The following is a 21,680-nucleotide window of genomic DNA, read 5'->3' as shown; positions in this document are numbered from 1 at the left end:
TACATGATTACCGAGGGCCTTTGTGTGTTTTTTTTAGGTCTCAGCATTGCTTACAGTAAGTTCTAACAAACCATAATATACTGTAAAAGTAACGTTGTCACAACAAATTTAGTAAGTTAATTAGAGCAGAGATGCTACAGGACCATTTACTGATAGTGGATACATTATGATGAGACATGCAGGAATAATACCTCTAATTGGAAGCGGATGAAAAATTTGAATTTGTGGCCAGAAATAGTAGATCAGGATATGAAATGAAGATGGTCCATCTTCAAAGAAAAGTGATGTTGGAAGAAGGCAAATCTTTAACTAAATTGATGAATTATATAGAGACTACAATCTGTTTTAAAATGAAAGCGCTGTACTGTTTTGTACAGGAATGTGTAAAATATTGACCAGGGAATGTGAAAATGTTCACAATATGAAGTATAAAGAAAATGTACAGAGATAAGGAAGGCGAGCATTCTCTTTCAACGTCCTGTTTTTCTTTAACTTCTATTCACTGTGGAGTTTTTCAATATTAAACCAAGAACAGGATTCTGGATGACCAGCAGTTTATATGTTCATTCAAAAATATGTGTGTGAAAAATACGATTCAAGTGGCATTATGTGCTTCTTTTAAAAAGTTTTTGTTGTTGCAAATAAGTAGCATAAAAACGCCAACTCCAAAACGCAGGATTTTTACATTATGTGGACATATACTATAGGGCTCCCACTGCCTGCGGGTTTTCATGTTGCCTCTCTCCACTGTCCCTTAAAGTGCCATCTGCATGTTACTATTTTTGTTTCCCATCTCTACAACAAAAACTACAAAAACCCTACCACATTTATATCAGGAACTACACTATATCCCAAATGAGTCCAGAGTCATGCCCCTCCTCATGTGAGCTAGGGAAAACATGTTCTTTGTTTGACCTTTCTCCTAAAATGTTGTGAGGAAATAAGTCTGGCAATGCAAGACTACCACCTCTGTAAAGGAAGCTGTCCTCCTCCACATCGTTAAATAAGAAGAGTGAGGGTGTCTTTTGGAGGATGTGTGGAGGATATGCAGTGTAACCCTGCATAACCATAACCCGCTCCCAAAGAAAGTAACTATCTTCCAAAACATAATAAAGTAACAATGAGGGGATTTTTGGAGGATGTGTATAGCTCTGCCTCTCAGTGTATTTGCAGTTTACGGTATATTAATCAATTTAAAGATGCTCTAGCACACCCAAATCCCAATAGTTCTCTCTTTCTTTTGAAGCTCAACTATAAAATATGTTGTACGGTGTTCAAAATCTCTAAAAGCAATGTTGAATGAAAAGCTGCTGCAGCAAACTGGAGCCTGACTCAGAGCAGATAAATAGCTTTTTGTCTGCCATCGCCAGTGCAATTGGATATTTTGTCATTCTCTTTCACAAATTATATTTAATTTGTGTAAAAGCTGTTATATATAAGGAGGTTAGATTTCAAATTAAATCGGGGTATGATAAACAAAAGCTACTTAGTCTTTAAATAATAATGTTTACAGAAACACATACAGCACATCGGCTGATTCTAATAGTTTGTAACAGATTTTTTTTTTGACGATGATTTCAAAAGCAGTGCAATGCAGCTGACAAGCTGTTAGGGCTACATATGGTGTCTTTGCCTTCACACATACCTTTAACCCACCCCCAAACCCACCCCCTGTCACCCTAACACACACAAATACTCTCTGTGGCAGATGTCTTCCCATAAAACCTCCCCTTCCATCAACCGGGGCACTTTGAATGGGTAAGATCTCCGCAACCACCTACTGAGTAGAAAGAGGCAGCTTTTCTCAAGTGTGATCCCATTTTAAACTGGGAAAACATGGAGGATGGAAAGACACCAGTGGTTGAAGCAACATCAACTCTCAGGCATACACAAAGCTGCACTGAGGAGCAGGATAAAGACATGTTCTCCTCATCTCTGCTATGTGAGGTCCCCTTGCGTCTACGAGTGAAAATAGAACTGAAATGCACCATTAGATTAGCTTTAGTGTTGCTATGGGCAACATCAGTGCAGCCGCATAAAAGAGGAATCTGCACGCAGGACAGGATTCGGTTCGTGATCTGAAAGTTCATTGAATCTACTCTTATCTGTCTGGCTAGAACAACAAAGAAAGGAGAGTGAATGAAAAACATACATGTGTCTTAGAAATAGCCAATTAACCCACTCTAAAGGAAAAAGAGCTCTCTAGAAGTTTTCACAAGCAGAAGGATGTTCTCCCTCCACCCCATTATTCTCTGCATGTGTGTATTACTTTGCTTCTTTCACCTCATGTGCTGGTAGCTGTACTTTTGTTGTGTGCAAAAGAGCAGTTATAAAATGCTTACGAGAAAAGGTAGCAGCCGCCTGGTTTTCTAGTTCAGAGATTATTAAACTGTCCTTTTGTGATTAATCTCTTCACACCAGTCTTCTACCACTGTGCTATTTTGGCCTCTCTATATATCTGTTATGCAGTTCTGGACTCTAGCAGACTGGAACTATAGGAAACTGGAGTCTTAAATTTGTAGGGCAATCAGGATTGAGTCTGCTCTGCTAACATTTTATTAGGTGAGCATTATGTTTTTAGATGGAAATACATGCTCCATGCATGAGCAGAGCAAGAAATAAATACATCTCCCCACTATGAAGGGATTATGTGGGATTAAGGATTTAAGGGACTAAGGATTATGGGAAGGAGGCATGGGCAGAAACAGGTAGTCTGAGAGTAGTCAACAATAGCTTGATAGGAAGAAAGGGCATTGTGGTTTAGGGTGGTGGACACTGGTTCACTTCCAAGTTGTGAAAGAAAAAGAAAAGAACATTTATACGCTTACTTTTTTGAACCACTTTAGTTTGTCTTTTTTGTCAGAAAACTTGCCCAAACTAACTGGACTCGGTAACTATTGATGCCAAATATAACTTCCACAGAAAGAAATGTTCAGTTTGTGTTGCTGTCACATTATTCAGTTGAGGTGGCATGCAATTCTCCAAACACACAGAATATTCAGAACATATTCCATTAACATTTTCTACACTGCAAAGCGTAAAACAAGAGGAGAGCATTTTTGGTTTTGAGCATTTTCCTCAGTGTTTCCCCTATAAAAAAATCTTTTTTTAAATTCTCAAAATAACGCCAAATATTCACCGTGTTTCCCCTGTATTCATTCTGTAGCAACGCACTGCCGTGAGTCGATGACCGCGGCAACTGTCTGTGATTAGTTCAGGTCTGTATCAGCACAGTCGAGCGTGTTATAATCTAAACTGCTAAAGTTAAAACAGGTGAAGTGAAGATAATGTTCATAGCCCAATGGTTACAAACAGGCTCGGTGGAAAATAGCACGCTGACGGTTTCAGTGTTTTTGTGAGCCGGACCAGATATTCGGTTAAAACAGATTGGTGATGCTGTTTTGCCTTCATTGTGCTCTGGGGAATTTGCTGGAAGTGATTTAGTGTAGCGTGGAGAGAGCACTCCACTGGACTCCCTTTTTTTTTTTAAATAGCCTTTTTAAATAGCTTGTAAAGAAATCACTGGTGTAACAGACTAACCAATTTCAAAAGTTGGTCATTTTAAATAAGCGGTGTGCGGTGGATCCTAACGCTGATGTGAAGAGTGGTTCATGTGGAACATGCTGTTAATGTTCTACACAGGAAATTATCAAAATATCTTAGCCCAGCAGTGCTGTTGCTTTGGGGATGGCAATGTCGGTTGGTCGGTGCTAAACTTTTGTTCAGACTGAAATATCTCATCAACTTTGACATGGAAACGCACCCTTTACCAGTTGAACTTTTAATAGACTTCAGCGACTTCAAATTAGAGTTTTCTGTTGATCTAAAAGCACTTAAATTGTAGCAACACAACACCTCGTCTTGTTCTGGCTTCGGAGATGGGGAATACTGTTCCAATAATCACCCTCAAGACTCAGGCTATTGAACTGGTTTTGTTTTTTACACTTCAGAAAACTCATCCAAAAAGTTTGTTTATCTAGGATAGTTTGATTTCCCGTGTGTTGGTCCCTCTGTCCAAAGCTCCAGCTTGTCCCTGTCAGCAGCATCACAGATTTAACTCTGTGAATGAGGAACAGCAACAGCGGCTTTTGATTCTGGTGTATGTTCCTCACCCAGTCAACATCCCTGTGAATGTGATCATTCCTGTTCTTCTGTGTATGTGGAACCGCTCTGACCAGCTGGAAGGAAAAAAAACATCTGTGAATTAATGCATAAGTTAGGGTGTGGGGAAAGATCAACAATGCTGTATTCTGTTGAAAGATAACTAGGTTTAAATGCTCATGCCCGCCTGAAGCTACTTCCATTCTACTGATGGTAGTATAGAAATAATTATTTACACTAAACGTCTTCTAAGATTATCTATCCTGGGACAGGAAATCTTTCCTGAGGTAAAATGTAACATACCATTACATAAATCAGTAGTGCAAAGTCTTTAAGAATTTAATTTCTGTCTACAAAGTAATTAAGGTCACTATCAAAATGCAATATCAGATTTTATTTATTCAGATGTGTAAGCTGCTGTAAAATATTTATTTTCTTAACAACTTGATGTGTTTGATGCATCAGTTTTAAGAACTACTGAAGTAAACATAAAATATTAATATTACTGAACGGTTTATTATTACTGAATACACAATATTATTGAATTAATGGCTGCTTAGCAATAGTAAAAATGCATCTTAAGCAAAACAACATAAATTGCCATCTAAATGTACTGTATTTATATAGCGCTTTTCCAGTCTTAACAACTGCTCAAAGCGCTTTTACATCTACAGGAAACATTCACCATTCACACACATTCATACACTGTGGCCGGGGCTGCCATACAAGGTGCCACCTGCTCATCAGATAAACATTCACACACATTCACACTCCGATGCGCAGCACCGGGGGCAATTCGGGGTTCAGTGTCTTGCCCAAGGACACTTCGACAATGACTGCAGGGGAGGGGATCGAACCACCAACCTTCCAATTGGCAGGCAACCGCTCTACCACTGAGCCACAGCCGCCCCCATTTAGGCAGGTAATTATACAATCTTGCTTCAGTTATAATTACATCTTTGTTTGTGCTGTTAAACTAGTTGCTGTTACTGCAGGTGTGCAACTTGAGATAGATTTAGATGTTTTTATTTTCCTGGTAAGGCCATGTAAAGAAAGACATAAGTGTGGGTGGGTGATCAGTGAGGAGGCCTTAGTTACATTAAAACCTGGCTACCAATAGCGTTGCCGGCTGTATTTCAGTATTCTGTGGATCGACCCACCGTTTATAAACCTGTGGGGGATCAATATAAGACAAGAATACATAGATTGGGTGACAAATCTCTCAACAGACCTGCCAAACACCCCTTCTCCTTCACTCCACCTCTTCCTCTCTACCTTCTTCTTAAACAACAAGATGAGAAGACCCATAATTGACAGTGATCTGTTCCCCCATTAAAATAAAAGGTGGATAAATTGCCCCATTTCTTTCACTTAATCGCTCATTCCCCATCTATTTTAAGGGTGATGGGACGAATGGGTGTTAAGAGCAATGAATAAAACCTTTGTCTTTCCGGTGGAATGTAAAAGAATATTTTTTCCCATGCAGTGAATCATCAAAAAAAAGAATGATGGGGCATACTCGACTTTAATGGTGACATGCTGATTCCCACTTGAGCTACAAATACTAGAAAAGCAAGATGAAAATGAGCAACTCAATACAAGGGTTGGGATTGAGAGAAGCACTCAGAAAATATATTTCCCACAACAGCACTATTTCTCGAATGTAAGATGATGGGCATAAAAAGGATGGAGGAGAGGGAAAAAGGGAGGGAAGTACATGCAAGGTTATAATAGCTATTGGTGTTTAACAATAAATATAACCCTTACACAAATTCAAAAAGCTTCTTTTTTTTTCCTGTAGTGTAAACAGAAAATAGTTTACATTATTTTACCAGGGTAATCCTCTCGGTTGCATGCTTGTTAGTGCATACTGTATATTGGAAATAATAATAATAATAATAATAATAATTCAAATATATTAAACAGTCTGTTGGCCAAGTGTATATTTTATTTTCCTTTTGAAGCCTGAAGACGTAGTTTGATCCCTTGTAGACCTGTCCAGCTGGTCCTAGATAGTTTCACCACCACACTACTGCAGGCTGTTCTCGAATGCAGCATCTGTGGCTGCCGGGATTTCCAGGACATGTTGGTCCTACCCTCCCCAGAGCCTTTACTGCTGAGCTCCTGGGACCGTTAGGGTCCGGTCGTGAAACCCACCTAAACCATTCTGTTAGGTATTAGGGGGCAATGTGATGCACATATTCAAAAACCTAATTTCTAATTTATCCAGTAGTTTGGTTTATGTGGAGCAAATATTTTCCTAAAATATTGACATTGCCATCAGCCTCAGCTGCACTTTGTGTTTAGTAAGAATTAGCCAATGGTAGCACAATAACTACAATACACAGACTATAAACTAGATTGGCGAATGTGGTAAATGTGTCCTGCTTCACATCAGCATAGTCTCACATAGCCAGACCTATCTCCACAGTGCTCTGGAGGATGGTCTGGCTAGTCCACACAGCATCCCGGGATGGGAGAAAAACGGGCTCCGGTTTATTGGTATTTCTTTAATTCAATCACAATTGTCTTGGGTGACGCTAAGCGGCGGACGGCACACCTGTGCCGCTGCATAATAGCCCCGGGAAGGAACTTGTTTTTATAGAACGTATACATTAAAAGGTTGTTTTAGTCGTGCAACAGAAAACTCAGATTGTACAGATAGTGTAGCTAGCTGTCTGGATTTACCCTGCAGAGATCTGAAGAGCAGTTAACCATAGTTTTCGTAAATTAACCAGAGTTTAAAATTCCAACACAAAGAAAGCGTAAGGTAACGTACACCAGGCCGTAAAGAGTGATATCTGGCCGAATTTCAGGCGGCAAAGGTAGCAATCGTGGTAGTGGAACGTTGCGAATTAGAATAGATCAGCATGATAGCATTGTCAGCATGTTAGTATGCTGATGTTAGCATTTAGCTCAAGGTGCTACTATGCCTAACCATTGCTTAGTCTTGTTGAATACAGAACTCCAAGAAATCCATATGATGCTTTTAATAATGTCACAGTAACAATATGTTCTTGTGAATCTTATTATTATGTTAGTCCGCATATCAAGTGCACATCTGTTGTCTATAAGTCTAACAATCTTGCTAAATAACACTGGCAGCAATCTATCACGCTCCCTGAAAAAGTCCTTCAGCCTCAGATACCTCTTCATTATGTCAAACCTTATGTGAATATGATTATATTGCCATTAACAGGTGACAATGGCATACTGGAAAATGTTTGTATGGCTAATATAGTTTAATGGTTAAAAAAAAAGAGCATCATATAAGGGTCACATTTTTGGCACCATTTTTACGCATGTTTTCTTTCAATTTCAAATTTTCAATTTCCCTATTTTATGACCACACATTGTAGCTCTTGTAGCTTTTCTCGCATTGTATTGAGGTAAAAGAGCTAGAAAACACTCTTAATACCCGGCGGTTAGGTGTCTGGGATTGAACTCTTTATTATTCCTCAGAAAGCAAACCCAGCAGAAGGCTCACGCAAACGGAAGAGAAGTCGGAAAACTATCAGTGTTGTGATTGTACACTGATTAGCCTCTATGAAAAACACATTTATAAAACAAGCCTCTGATTTTATGAATGCCGTTGCTCAGGCTGAATGTGTTTTTTCAGGAAGTTGATGTAATCAGAGTAAATGGCCCAAGCAATTATAATGCAGTTTTTCTGCGTTGTTTGTAACAATATTGTCTTTCTATAGAAATAAGCAGTGATCCAGCTAACGCAGTAAAATGACACCCTTGAAGTACAAAAGAGAACATAGCCTACCGTATTTTGTCCATCTGGCTGACACTGTAGACTCTATAGACAAACTCTGTAGACAAAACACGGTACAGTTTTGACCATAAAAAAGGAATGCAGTTGCACAGAGGGATATTAAATCAAGACTAAAAAAGCCACTTCTCTGATGAACATATATTTTCAAGATTCTTTTAATTAGTGTGGACAGATAAGGGATTTCTCTTTGTGGAAATTAAATGTATCAATTTTCTTTTCTTGCAGTGAGATCAGGCATTTGTGTCAGGGGTTAAAAATACAGTCTTTTGATACAGATCGTCAACAGAGCATAACATGAGCTCTGTTCGTCTCTGTGGCATGTCAGCGTGCCGTTTCCTCTGCATATGGCTCATACAGCACCATGCATATTTCATGAGGCTTAAAACAGGAATTGCATCCTGCCTGTTTTATTAGCATTTTAATCCCTTTGCAGATTTACCGCTTGTGCTTCAGTCTGACGAGCACGTAGTTTCAATATAGAGACTTCACACACTCCGACTGCTGCTTTTAAAATATATCTCCATGTCATTTTGAGAAGTCAAAGCAACATTACATTGAAAAGCAAACATCTGGTGACATGTAAACTAACAGGTGTTTTTTTGCGCATGTGTCATCAGCATAAATGTAATGCTGTGTTATACTAGTGATCTAATGTGGTTTGTTTTAATTCCCGAATTATTTTAATTTGGAATAAACAACACTCACCTTGTAACGCAGCTTTTTATATGTTTTCTCTGAAGTAATGGCTCACTTCAAAGAGGGCTCTGTTGTCAAGTTTGTAAAGCTCTCTTTTTTCAATAATCATGCAGAAGATGAAAGCTGCTTTTTGAATTCTAATTTAATTTGTTCAGTCAACCATTAAAACGGTTTGTCTCTCCAGCAACCAGTCCAACTTTCTCTCTCTCTCTCTCTCTCTCTCTCTCTCTATCTCTCTCTCTCCAGAAAGCTGTGTGGAAAATTGGAGCTCCAGCATTGAATGACAATGAGGAAAAGGGGGAGAAATACATATTGAGGCCACAGTGAACTTAAGCAATTAAATTTAAAAAGTTATTAACTTTAGAAAGAGGGACACTGCTCTCCTTCCCGCCACTGCCTTCAGCCAGAGGTTTCAGAGTTCAAGGAAATGGACTGAAACAGAAAGAAATGGCAAGAAGACAGGCGTAGGGAAAAAATACGTAGAGACAGACAGGGGGACAGACAGGTATTTTAGAGGTGAGGGTGAAGGTTATGAGCCCTTAAGCAGAAATACCCTCTAAAAACAGTTTTTTATATTGTCAATCTTTTCTGTGTGTGGCCCTCTACATGTCTATGTACTTGTGCACCTGCTCACTTGATCATTAGACCGTTATTGTCTTAAGCAAAGGACTGGCTCATTGCCACTCTCAACGCCTTAGCCTATCCCTAAGTCAGCATTATTGTACCATTGTGAGCCCAAATTCCATGAGAGAGAGAATCAAAGTTAATTAAGCTTTTGCTGTAGTTTGCACAAATAATACGTAATGGGCTGACTACTAATTAACCCTAAGAAACTGCTTCCTTACAGTGCATTAAGTGATATTTGCAACTATGTCTGCTTATCCTTACACAGTTAGCACTGTTTATCCAAGCATAACTAATAACTCTTCCATATGATAATGGTCTCGGACTCTATGATAAATGGTAGGGAGAATTTACTTGTATGGTGTGTAAAAACTTTAAAATGCTAATGTTGCACTCTTAAAGCAGACTCTGTCTTCTCTTTTGCAACTTTATTTTGCCAGTTTTGTTGGAATTATCCTAAAACACGTTATCATCTATGTGCGTGATTAAGCACAAGAGCTGGATGTTGGACACAATTGCATTGCAGTACCAGTGTTCAGAATGGCCCCTCATTAAAAGAGTTGTGAATTTAATGCATTTTAACATTAGTGGTCATCAGTTTGCGCTACTCACTTATTTAATAATTTATTAAAAGGGCAGGTCATGTTCGTTACGACCTTCCCTTGTTATGTATAGGAAACACTGAGCTTCAGTTGAGTTTCCCATATTGCGGCAGGATATAGTATATAACTGAAATGCTGTGCTTAATTCACTATATGCCAGAGAGTATGCTCTAAAATAATCTGATACCAGACAAGTAGAGCATCGATGGAAAGGTAGAAAAGATAAGCATTCAAAGAGAATTTGTACTTTGTAAGCATCATTTATTTTATCATTTTCCTCTCCATTTTCTTAAACTTACAGCCCATTGTAGTCGTTTTACCTTGTTACCTTGTTTCCCATGTTAAACCCGACAGCTCACCTCTCATAAACCATAAATGAAAATCATGTCATGTACAGGTAAAACAAAATGAAGAATGAGCATCTGTTTTCCCTAGGAACTGGAGTGCATCAGGAGTTACTCAGTGTCTTCCAAACCCCATTAGCCAGTGAAGACATGTCAAGCAGGGGCAAAGTCGATAAGCAACGGCCGGAACAATAGCACGCCAGCCAACTGCACTCAATACTGAACCACTGTAGTTACGGTAACTGCAAAATAAAAAATGACTGCTAAGGCACAGAACTGTCTGGAAATCCTGAAGTGCACTCCAGCTGGCGGAGGAGTGCAGAGATAAGGCTGGCAGAGGGAGAGAAAGAAAAATAGAGACAAGGTATAGGCTAAAATGAGAGGGCATTTTAGGTAAGAACACTGAAGGTCAGATGAGTTCTGACTGAACAATAGTTAGACTTTTGCTGAAAATAAAAAAAAAGTCTACTCACTTAAAAATGACCTGTTCATTTGAGATTTGTACACGCTGAGTAAAACTCCACTCTAAAACGTAAGTTTACTGACAAAGCTAACACACAGGTGGCAAAAGTCCAGTAGTAATTCTGACACCATCCATGCAAGGGTTAATTCAATCAGGAACACATGTGTAGTATATTCACACCAGATGTTCCAATAAGGGGCTTTGACCTCTTGATGCCCCAGCAGGATGTCTCTTAGGACTGCAGGCATGGGCCAAGCAGGTGGTCTGAATCCCAGGACCCTTTTTCTTTGAAACAGGAGGATTGTGTCCGTGCTGACAGAAGAAGAAAGCCCCTAAGAAGCATCTCTTTTAAAGAAAACTTAGTTCTAAACTTTTACTGCAGTGCTGCTCAGGCAATTTTAAAATGAGAGAGATCACATTAGGTAGCCTACCTGTGAAGAGAGCCTCAGAGGGCTCAGTAGTGTCATCTCTGTTATATTTCTTGCTAGTTACCAATTAGGCCACTTTCTTCACTTGCTGAAAAAGGAGTAATGCTTTTTCTTACATGGTAATGACTATGAAGCTAAAGAATTACATTGTTGTTACATTATCTTAATGCACATTAGGTACTAAACTGATTCTGCTGAGGCAGCTTTAAGAACTACCAGCTATCCACGTTCTTTTTAGTCTATTAATTACTATCCTGTAAACTTTAATATCTTCAGAGACTTGCAGAGAGATATTGGTTTCTGTCATCTTCTCTGTTCTTTTCTCTGTATTGTTGAGTTTGACTGTACTCCTAATGGCTCAAACAGATGATTCAAGAACAGAGTAGGCTGCCAAAACCTTACCTTATTGCAATGTTGAAGTATCCCTTAATGTGCTATTCATTTTCAGATTGGTTCTCTGCTTTTGATTGCGTCTATGTTAACAGCTGTACAGTCTACAAAAATATAAACAAGACTTAGGAAATCAGTCTGAATCAAGACTCAGATTCTACAGCTGTGCTAGTGGCTCTGTGAGGCTGCACTGTTTTTAGCTAAATGCTAATACCTGAATGCTAACATGCTGACAATAATCACATAATGTTGACCATCTTAGTTCAATATGCTAGCGCACTAACATTAGCAAATCTGCACTGCAGCTGTGTCATGATTTTGACGTAAAGAAGGTCATATTTACCAGGTTTGCCGTTGTACTTTAGTCCGTTATTGTGCATTTGACCTGATAGTGGTGCTAGATTAAAAAAATCAGGGGATCACCGAAATGATTAGGCTTCATCCTTTGGGCTCCATGGATACATGTGCCTATACCAAATTTCATGAAAATACATGTAGTAGTTGTCAAAATATTTCACCAAAAGTCAAATATGTCAACATGCTGATGGCAATAGATGTAAAGTCAAGGGATCACCAAAGTCAGTAGGATTCATCCTCTGGGAAACGTCAGTGTCTGTACAAAATCACCTAGGGCAATGTTACAGGCATGGTAAAGCTGGTATGGAATATATGGTACACTTTACTAGATGATAACAATGTACAGTATGCAGTATATGATAAGGAAAGTACACACAATTTGTACTACTTAATAGGCTAAAATACGCCTAGCCTGAGTCCTATCCATTATGTGGTACCTGATGGGTTTTAGCACTACAAAGGCAAGCTGTAGTGTCTGAGAAGAGCATAAATGAATTAACCTATCACGCATGTTTTTAGTCTGAGGCCCATCCGTTCCAATCTCCTTCCCTCCCATTGCTACACTTCAAAGACCCCTCTAGGGAGAATGCTTCAAAACGTACAGCATAACAGCTTTTTCAGGACTGCCACAGAGTCCCAAACCAACCAAGAAACAGACAGAAAGTTTCTCTTCAGCTATTTGTTTTAAAGTTGGTTCTGTCAGCGAGTGAGGGATTCCTCATGTCACTGGTTCTTCCTTTACCTGGCCTCACTTTTATCTTCCACCCCACTATTGCACTTCCCGTTTGCTTTTTTCTCTGTTTGTGTTATACCTCTTTACTGTCTTCTCCCACTCTTGCTTTATCCTGCCTTTACCTGTGCAGTGGGCTCAAACAGAGGAGCTTAAATCGTATCAGGGATGGGAGCTTTGCCACGTGTCATCCATTAAACTGAATTAGTGCTGCAGTGATGTCTCTCATGTTTTATTTTCATATTTTAGATTTTGTCTCCATTAATCCCCTTCTTTCTTCGCCCGTTTCAACTCAATTTCCCTACACCATACTCATTATTTTCCCATTACATCTGCTCTGTCCTCTGCCATTACACTCTCACCTCTTCTTCTTTCCTTGATCCACCAACTCTCCATTTACATTTTTGTTTGCTCTGTCAACTTTTGCTGTCATATTTTATCCCCGCACCCGTTCCCTCTCTCAAATAAACCACAGTTTGTGTTCTTCACCTTCTTACTTCCTGTGTGCTTCCTTATTCCTACCAAGAGTGGCAGCAGCCAAGACACTGACTAAAGTGGATGACATAAAAAAGTAACATCTCTTTAACCCTGTTGGACCTTACTTCTTCCCTACCTTTTTTTCTTTTCCAGGAATGGGTGACAGCCACTGACCTGCTCATCTCTTTGGACAGGCTTAACACTTTTGGAGATGAGTTCTTCAAGGACGCTAAAGTGTTGCGCTCCTACTTCTATGCCATCTCTGATTTCTCTGTAGGTGGCAGGTAAGAGAAACCAGAACATTTGCCATCCAGGATAATGTCACCCTGCATAGTCAACACTCTTTCTCAAATGTTAAATGTTCTTTGTCACTTTATACTGGTTGAACCAAAATTAAATCTCAAAAGCTTGAGGAGGAAGGGGTGGGTGGTTGGGCACACAGAGCACATGCCAGAGCCAAGGATTTATATTCTATATCTATATATTATTAGAATGTGGCTTAAAACAATTGGTTAAGGTTTAGTAAAAAATATGGTTTTGGTTAGCTATTGAATTCACCATGTCCAATCTGGTGGTTCAAGTTAGCTTTGACTTTTTTAATCATTTAGCCATACCACAATGTTTTCAGATACATTTAGTGTGAACAGTTTGTAGTCGCGCTTCAATAAATATATTGCAATAAAATGTCTTTCTTGGGTTTGTAAATAACATTATCCCTTCAGTGTTACCTTTCCTTCAAAACACAATTGAATATGCACATGTTGTATATCAACATTGATTTCAGAGGACAGGGTTGTTTTGTAGCATGTGCATCTTGTGTGTTTCCCAAAACAAGACTAGCAATCAATACCTCATCCTAAAACGCTGTTTGCTAGGCTAATAACAAAAACATCTTGCTGTCTGTCAAGTTGCCATCGGGTGAGAATAAACCAAGATAATCCTCCATCCTCAAACCACTTCTTTTGGTTTATTACTCAAAGTAATGAGAGAGGACGTGGTGCCAAGGACCAGACTCGGATAGAAAAAGACGATTAAGTAGTTGAGATGAAGCCTTCAGATAGAATATAAATTTGATCTGACACATGTCATAAACACTTTAGATCACTGCAGCGACAGGAGAAATTACCTGCCAATGCCTCAACACCTGGGGGAGAGACCCATATGACAACATGTTAGCCTTGTGCTTTCTGTCTGAGTACACATACCTTGACACCTCCGTGCTACATCTCGCCAAGTTGGCCAGTCCTGCTTACAGATGCTGTAAAAGAGTCCTCGTGATTTATAAAGAATATCAATGCAACCATAACCAAAGGGACACTGCTACGGAAATAAAAGTGCTAGAATTATGGTGACAGCAATACACATATATGAAAAATGCTGTTCATGCATATTTTCACTCATTTTAAAGTGCTCATATTGTGCTCATTTTCAGGTTCATAATTGTATTTTAGAGGTTATATCAGAATAGCTTTAAGTGTTTAATTTAAAAAAAATAATAATAATTTAGTTGTACTGCACATTGCTGCAGCTCTTCTTTTCACCCTGTGTGTTGAGCTCTCTGTTTTAGCTACAGGGTCAGGCATCTCACTTCTGTTCAATGTTTGTAGGGATTCGCATATGTGCAGTAACTAGGTAAGGACTACTAGCCATTCAGAAGCATGAGTATGAGGCAGGGCTATGCTACTAGCTAGGTGAGCATTATAATATGTTACAAAGTAAAGGCTGGACTAAAATAGAGCTGTTTGGAGCAGTTTGTGAACAGTGTTTTCTGTTGGAGATGGTAAGTCACTTTGGGGTGGACTTTGAGCTTTTTCACTTTGTAAACCTATTACATGCACAAAAAATATATAACACAATAAAGGAAAGGTTAAAAGCCAAAAAGCATAATATTAGCACTTTACCATGAGGACGTCAGTATTTTTGGACTGCACATTTGTTGCCTGTACAGTTCAGGTCACCTCCCTCATGACATATTCAGTTAGAATTATCAGCAGCTCACGTTGATTCTAGCAGAAAGATCTATGTATCTGGATTGGAAACACTTTGGAGTCACTGGGTTGTTGTCATCTCAGCGACAACAGAAATAACTGGTTCTGAGCCTCAGGCAAGCATACATCTGGATCCGGGACAGCTGGCTAAATTTGACAGAGCCTGCCACTCAGCGACAAGTCCCTGTCCCCTATCACAGCCACTTGACAAAATCCGCCAACACTGCCAGGAAATATTACGCACAGGAGGGCTTAGCTGCCATCGTGCTTCAGAGGAATTGATAGGCTTTCCAAATGCAGGGAGGAAGGAAATCAGCAGATATTAGTTATCGTGTTATGAAAATTGACTTAATTAATCCCATTTGTCTTTTGATTAGTATTATCTACTTTAAAAAATATATAAAATACTTTTATTTGGTGCACACACAAACACGCAAATATCAATGCACATAGGTAAACATTTAACACAATGCACACACTAATACTCACATAGATACATGCTTGCTGTTGTTACTCTTTGACAGTGTGAGCGTATTAGCACAGTTGAACAGAGAAGTTCCTAAAGGGAAATTAAAACCCCACCTCATCTCAAGCCATGTTTATGCCCGTGAAAGATAATAGGAAGTGACAACTCCTTTCAGTGGAAATACCCGCTCACTTTCTCCTCTCCTCTGCCTTCTATTCCCTTCACTGTGTGCATAAGTATGTCTATACTTGAGTCCTTCCTTTACATAACAATCTGTCTGTGTTTCCCTCAGATGTAAGTGTAACGGTCACGCCAGCGAGTGTGTTGATGGGGAACATCTGGGCCTGGTCTGTTCCTGCCAACATCACACTGTTGGAGATGACTGCCAGAGATGTCACCCCTTTTACCAGGACAGACCCTGGGCCAGGGCCACTGGAGACTCTGCCAATGAGTGTTTGAGTGAGTAGCCTGCTGCTGTTCCTCTGTCACAAGCCCACTGGGTGCAGCCTTGTGCAGAATCTACAGGGACGTGTTGAATAAAGGTAACGGGTTCAGGCTATCAAAGGTCCCATAAAATCCATCAGTGCACCACCTTACCACCAACCCCCAATACACCATAACTTCAAATGATTTCCTCTAGGGCAGTTTTTGCATTTGCCTTGTGAGTGAGTAGATAATGACAATCAATATGGCAATTAAGTTTTCATAGAAATTGAAACTCATTGATTCTTAATATGCTGTAAATTGAATGGTATGTTATTATGTTGAACCCTGCTTTTTTCAGCATGTAATTGTCAGCCACCACATCACCGTAAAATGATATTGTCTCCCTGGAAGATGTGGGTTCCGCTTCTTCAATTCTTGTACAATTCTGTGTGTGGGAAAACACATTCTTTGTTTGTATGCACATATTGTCGTCCCCCCCTCCCTTTCTTCGGAGTGTTGTAGAGGATGAATTGTAATTGGCTAAGGGATTAAACCCATAAAAGAGAGTGACTCACAAATTGTATTTGTTTTTTGCCGAATTCTATTAAGCAGCAAGCTTGTTTTAATTACTCTTACTCTTGGTTCCAAGCAGATAGCGTCTTAAATCGAATACTGCACCCAACTTAATCAAAAGAGACACAGAATGTGGAAACATAAAAATGAAAGCTCAGTGTAATTGCACATCTCTATCTTGCAAAAAACTCATTTTGCTTGTAAATTCTCTCTGTGACAGTTTTTTATACTGGTGACAAATTTGCATCAAGGTAGTTAAAATAAACTTACAAGAACAACTGCATTTCTACAGTTTATAAGTCAGGATGGGCAGTCAACACAGGTTTTTGACTGCCCGTCTCAACATTAGAAAGGTCTCGATCACTACGTGAGGAGTAAAATCTCAATGAGATTTTGTATTTTTTTGTTTTTTGATAAATCTTTTAAACATAAAAGGCTTTAAGGATAACTTAAAGTCTCATTTAAACCACAAAAGAAACAGTAATGGGTATTATAAAACTTTTAGCATAGATGAAAAGTTTCAGTACAGTTTTGGTAAAAACTGCTTTATAAAATTATATCATTTTTCTCACGTATGTTGCTGTGCCAGTATTGTACAATTAGAAACTGCATACAGTGTACACATGCTGTTATTTTGTCCATGTTTGTCATAACCAAGAAGTAAAACAATATCAAGATGTTCCCACCCCTGTACTTGTTAATAATGGGAGAGATGTCTTCATGCTAACACTTGCAGGCTGAGCTGTCAGAGGTATAAGATGGGAAACATTTGTGGGCTTGAGGGGGCTGAGACCATTTGTTATACCTGATATTAAGTTTGGGGAGCAGCCTCAGCACAATTTGTAGTGTGAGACTGCGCTGGCCGCATGTAATTTTAGACTACTCTGAAAAAGGTAAAAGGGATAAGGTGAATTGTCAGAATATACCCGGCTGAATTGAATAAAAGGAACAGGATCTTTGGCTTTGCAGGAGCTGAGATAAAAAGCATAAAGCAAAGTAAAGTTACGTACAACGTTATTTTTATAGCATGCATCAATTTGCTGAACGTCAATTCATTTCTTACTACTGCCGTTTCTGTTGATGTAAATATATTAACAGAGCACCAGGTAGGTCTTGTAGGTCACATACCTTGTGTATATAATTAATAAATCCATAACCTAGCAGCTGATGAAGAGCAGTGATTAGAATAAAGTTGGGAGCTTAAAAGTTTTAATTTCGTTATTATGCTATCTTTCCATCTAAGAAAAACAGCAGTGCGTGTTAAAAATAAGGTAAAGCTAATTTGCATATGTTATATTAGTGTGGATGTAAAAGAATGTACATACTAATGTATAATAATGTACTTAAGAATACTTTACACAGAAAATCTAAAATGATCAAAACTGTAAAGAATGTGTCAAAGAAGGTAAATAGGTATCATAATTTATATAATAGCAATTTTTCAAAACATTTCAGTCAAGCACAGTGCAGCAACAATTGACAACATAACAACAGAACCTGACAGAGACAGTTATGTAAGATGCACTCATGCAAATAAGAGGCGGCACCTAATTCACAAGCACTTTGCAACATCGACTCCAATTATTGTGGCACAAAAAAGACATTTTGAAAGGTGGTGGTAAGTCAAAACACGTGCAGTGCAATTGTGTTGGCTATTTACAATGACTGCTATAGCTGCTGATGGAAGCTGACAATTTCTTACAAATCTGGCAAAATGTCAAGTGTCTCTTTCAAGCTATATTTTAGCAAATGATCCTCTAGCAGGGATAATAAACTATTACAAACTCATGACCTTTTGGGACGTAAAAAAACATAGAACCAAAGAATAAAAAAAATAAAAAAATTACGATTAAACCTGAAGTTTACAAAATAAACACAAAGTGACAGAAAACAAACTACTTTCTTCATTGGTGTCTTTTGCCTCTTCAAGTCTTCAACTGTAAATCACACTTTTATGGCAGCACATGCAATAAATCTAACTGCAAGGATCTGAAACGTACTACTCAAATTTGTAGTTCTAATTTAATTTTAATTAATAAACCTGCAGCCTCATACCACATACAGATATCCTGGAAAATCAAATTGCTTATCTCAGTCAGTGCAGTATGTGTTTATACATGTCTGCAAAGCACTGGAATCAAGAATCAAATTTCTCAAAGGTTCTTCATGTCAGAACAAGATATGTCATAATGTAGTCTTAGGTCACCGACAATATACATCAAGCAGAATGCCTGATGGTACAACAAGCACCATAATACAAACACGTTAAAATAACAGGGACCCTTAATGGAGTGTGTGAGTATAATGCTTTGGTCAGTTAGGCAAATTAATCCTCCCACACACTATGACACACCAACGTACTTTAGTGATACAGTATGGTTTCTTTATATATTCAGTATTTATTTATTCTGTCTTCCAGATAAAAAGTATTTCCAATATCATAGTATTAGGCCTACTATACTCTGCTCACTGTGTACAGCCACATGTCAATTGTGGTTATTGTATTTTAAGATACTGGTTAGTGCCCGTTGAAAATGTGTCCTTTTAGAACAAGCGCTTACTTGGCCTGTGTTATTGCTGCTTGTAGAATTCCTCAAAACCAAATTGTACCCCAAATGACTTACAGAAGGACCTCAAACCACTTAATATGCAACTCTACTGTATAACCTACTACTGACTCACAGTGTAGGCTACTTCTACATCAGAGGAACCATTGTACTACTGTATTTACCTGACAGAGAACGCTGCAGATGCAGAATGTAAACACAAAACATCATAATGACAATGTTGAGTAATCACACATTAGTGTCGTGGAGTGATGGCAGTGCGCTACCCACCCGGCCTGGTATGAGAGTTAATCAGCACATATCTACGTTAATCAACCAGCAGAATCGGACTGTTTGTGTTTGCGCACAAAGAGCGAAAGAGAGAGTTGTTTCGGGTCGTTAACAAACATTTCAGCAGAGGTGTTCATTTCCATACATGTTTATATGTTGTTTTTTTTGGGATCAATAAAAATATATATCTATTAGCTTGACGGTTAAAGGTGAAGTTGGGGATTTGATTCGCGGGAAAATTTCGGCGACTTGGCCGACCCAGGGTGAGTCTGGTGACACAGACACACATTTATACAGAAAATACTCACTTTATAAGATACATAGCCTGCCTTTAAGTGGCCAAAAGTTTGAACACACCTTCTCATTCAATGCGTTACCTTTATTTTCATGACTATTTACATTGTAGATTATCACTGAAGGAATTATAACTATGAAGGAAAACATGTGGAATTATGTACTTAAAACAAAAGTGTGAAATAACTGAAATCATGTCTTATATTCTACTTTCTTCAAAGTAGCCACCCTTTTGCTTTTTTCATAGTGCTGCAAGTCCTTGGTGTTCTCTCAATAAGCTTTATGAGGAAGTCACCTGAAATTGTTTTCACTTCACAGGTGTGCAGTGTCAGGGTTAATTAGTGGATTTTTTTGCCTTATTAATGGAGTTGGGACCATCAGTTGTGTTGTTCAGAAGTCAGGTTGATACACAGCCGACAGTCCTTTTGGACAGCTGTTAGAATTCATATTATGGCAAGAACCAATCAGCTAAGTAAAGATAAACAAGTGGCCATCATTACTTTAAGAAATGAAGGTCAGTCGGCCCGGAAAATTGCAAAAACTTTGAATGTGTCCCCAAGTGCAGTCGCAAAAACCAACAAGCGCTGCAACAAAACTGGCTCACATGAGGACCACCCCAGGACAAGCAGACACATCTGTAGAACAACTGTTAAGAGGAGACTGCAAATAGCAGCTAGGAAACCACTGCTAAGGAGATGCAACAAGCAGAAGAGATTTGTTTGGGCCAAGAAACACAAGGAATGGACATTAGACCAGTGGAAATCTGTGCCTTGGTCTGGTGAGTCCAAGTTTGACATCTTTGGTTCCAACCGCCGTGTCTTTGCGCAACGGAGAAAAGGTGACCGGATGGATTCTAAATGCCTGGTTCCCACCGTGAAGGATGGAAGAGGAGGTGTGATGTTGAGGGGGTGCTTTGTTGGTCACACTGTTGGGAATTTATTATAAGTAGAAGGCATACTGAACAAGAATGGCTACCACAGCATCCTGCAGCAACATGTGACATCCCCTATGGTTTGCGTTTAGTTGGACCATCATTTATTTTTTAACAGGACAATGACCCCAAACACACCTCCAGGCTGTCTAAGGGCTATTTGACCAAGAAAGAGAGTGATGGAGTGCTGCGCCTCCACAGTCAACGACCTGAACCCAGTCGAGATGGTTTGGGGAGAGCAAGGCAAAAGGGCCAACAAGTGCTGAGCGTCTCTGGGAACTCCTTCAAGACTGTTGGGAAACCATTTCAGGTGACTAACTCTTGACGCTCATCAAGAGAATGCCAAGAATGTGTAAAGCAATAATCAGAGCAAAGGGTGGCTACTTTGGAGAATCTAGAATATAAATTATATTTTCAGTTATTTCCCACTTTTTTTTTAAGTACATAATTCCATGTGTTCATTCATAGTTTTGATGCCTTCAGTGATAAAATATATATATAAATATATATATATATATATATATATGTACATGTGTGTGTGTGTGTGTGTGTGTGTGTATATATATATATATATATATATATATATATATATATATATATATATATATGTATATGTGTGTATATGTATATGTGTATATATATATGTGTATATGTATATATATATATATGTGTATATGTATATATATATATATGTGTATGTACATGTGTATGTTGCATTTCTAATCCAAACAACACAAAACTTGGCACTGCATTCACTCGTGCCCGTAGCAAGACACCTGTCAAGTTAACGCACGCACACAGACATTTCTGCAATTTATAGATAGATTTATCAGGCAGACTGCTTCAGATTTCTTTTAGACATTCTTTTAAAGAGCAAAGAAATGAACAGCAGTGACAATCACGCGTGAAGATTACAGCTATCTGTGCTTTTTTTATTGCGTGAAGTAGTAGCAGGTGGTAAATGGAAGCTTTCGGGGGCTTGTTATCTAAGTGTTTGATTGTATGTGAACTTATGTTTACATAGGTGTTTCTTGATTGGGTTTCCCTACCAGTCAAGGTTGTTAGTTAACTTGATATTGGACTGCTGATTGTTTTGCTTGCAGTTTGATATGTGGCCTTAAAATAGTTGTGGAAATATACAATGGATTGATTGTTTGTGGGTTCATGTGTGC

General features: G+C 38.8%; 1 protein-coding gene across 2 annotated transcripts in view; it reads left to right on the top strand.

Moving 5' to 3' along the window:
* The window catches only part of lamc3 (laminin, gamma 3), a 95,541-nt gene that overhangs the window by 10,525 nt on the left and 63,336 nt on the right, over nt 1-21,680 (top strand). For both annotated transcript variants that reach the window (XM_034897201.1, XM_034897202.1), the window contains exons 3-4: nt 13,147-13,277; nt 15,740-15,906. In XM_034897201.1, coding sequence (XP_034753092.1) covers nt 13,147-13,277; nt 15,740-15,906 — 298 coding nt within the window. The remainder of the gene's footprint in view (nt 1-13,146; nt 13,278-15,739; nt 15,907-21,680) is intronic.

This window comes from Etheostoma cragini, chromosome 16 (assembly GCF_013103735.1).
Source record: "Etheostoma cragini isolate CJK2018 chromosome 16, CSU_Ecrag_1.0, whole genome shotgun sequence".
In the NCBI taxonomy this organism is placed as follows: domain Eukaryota; kingdom Metazoa; phylum Chordata; class Actinopteri; order Perciformes; family Percidae; genus Etheostoma; species Etheostoma cragini.
The sequence above is the reverse complement of the archived record's forward strand: the minus strand, read 5'-3'. Positions and strand labels throughout refer to the sequence as shown.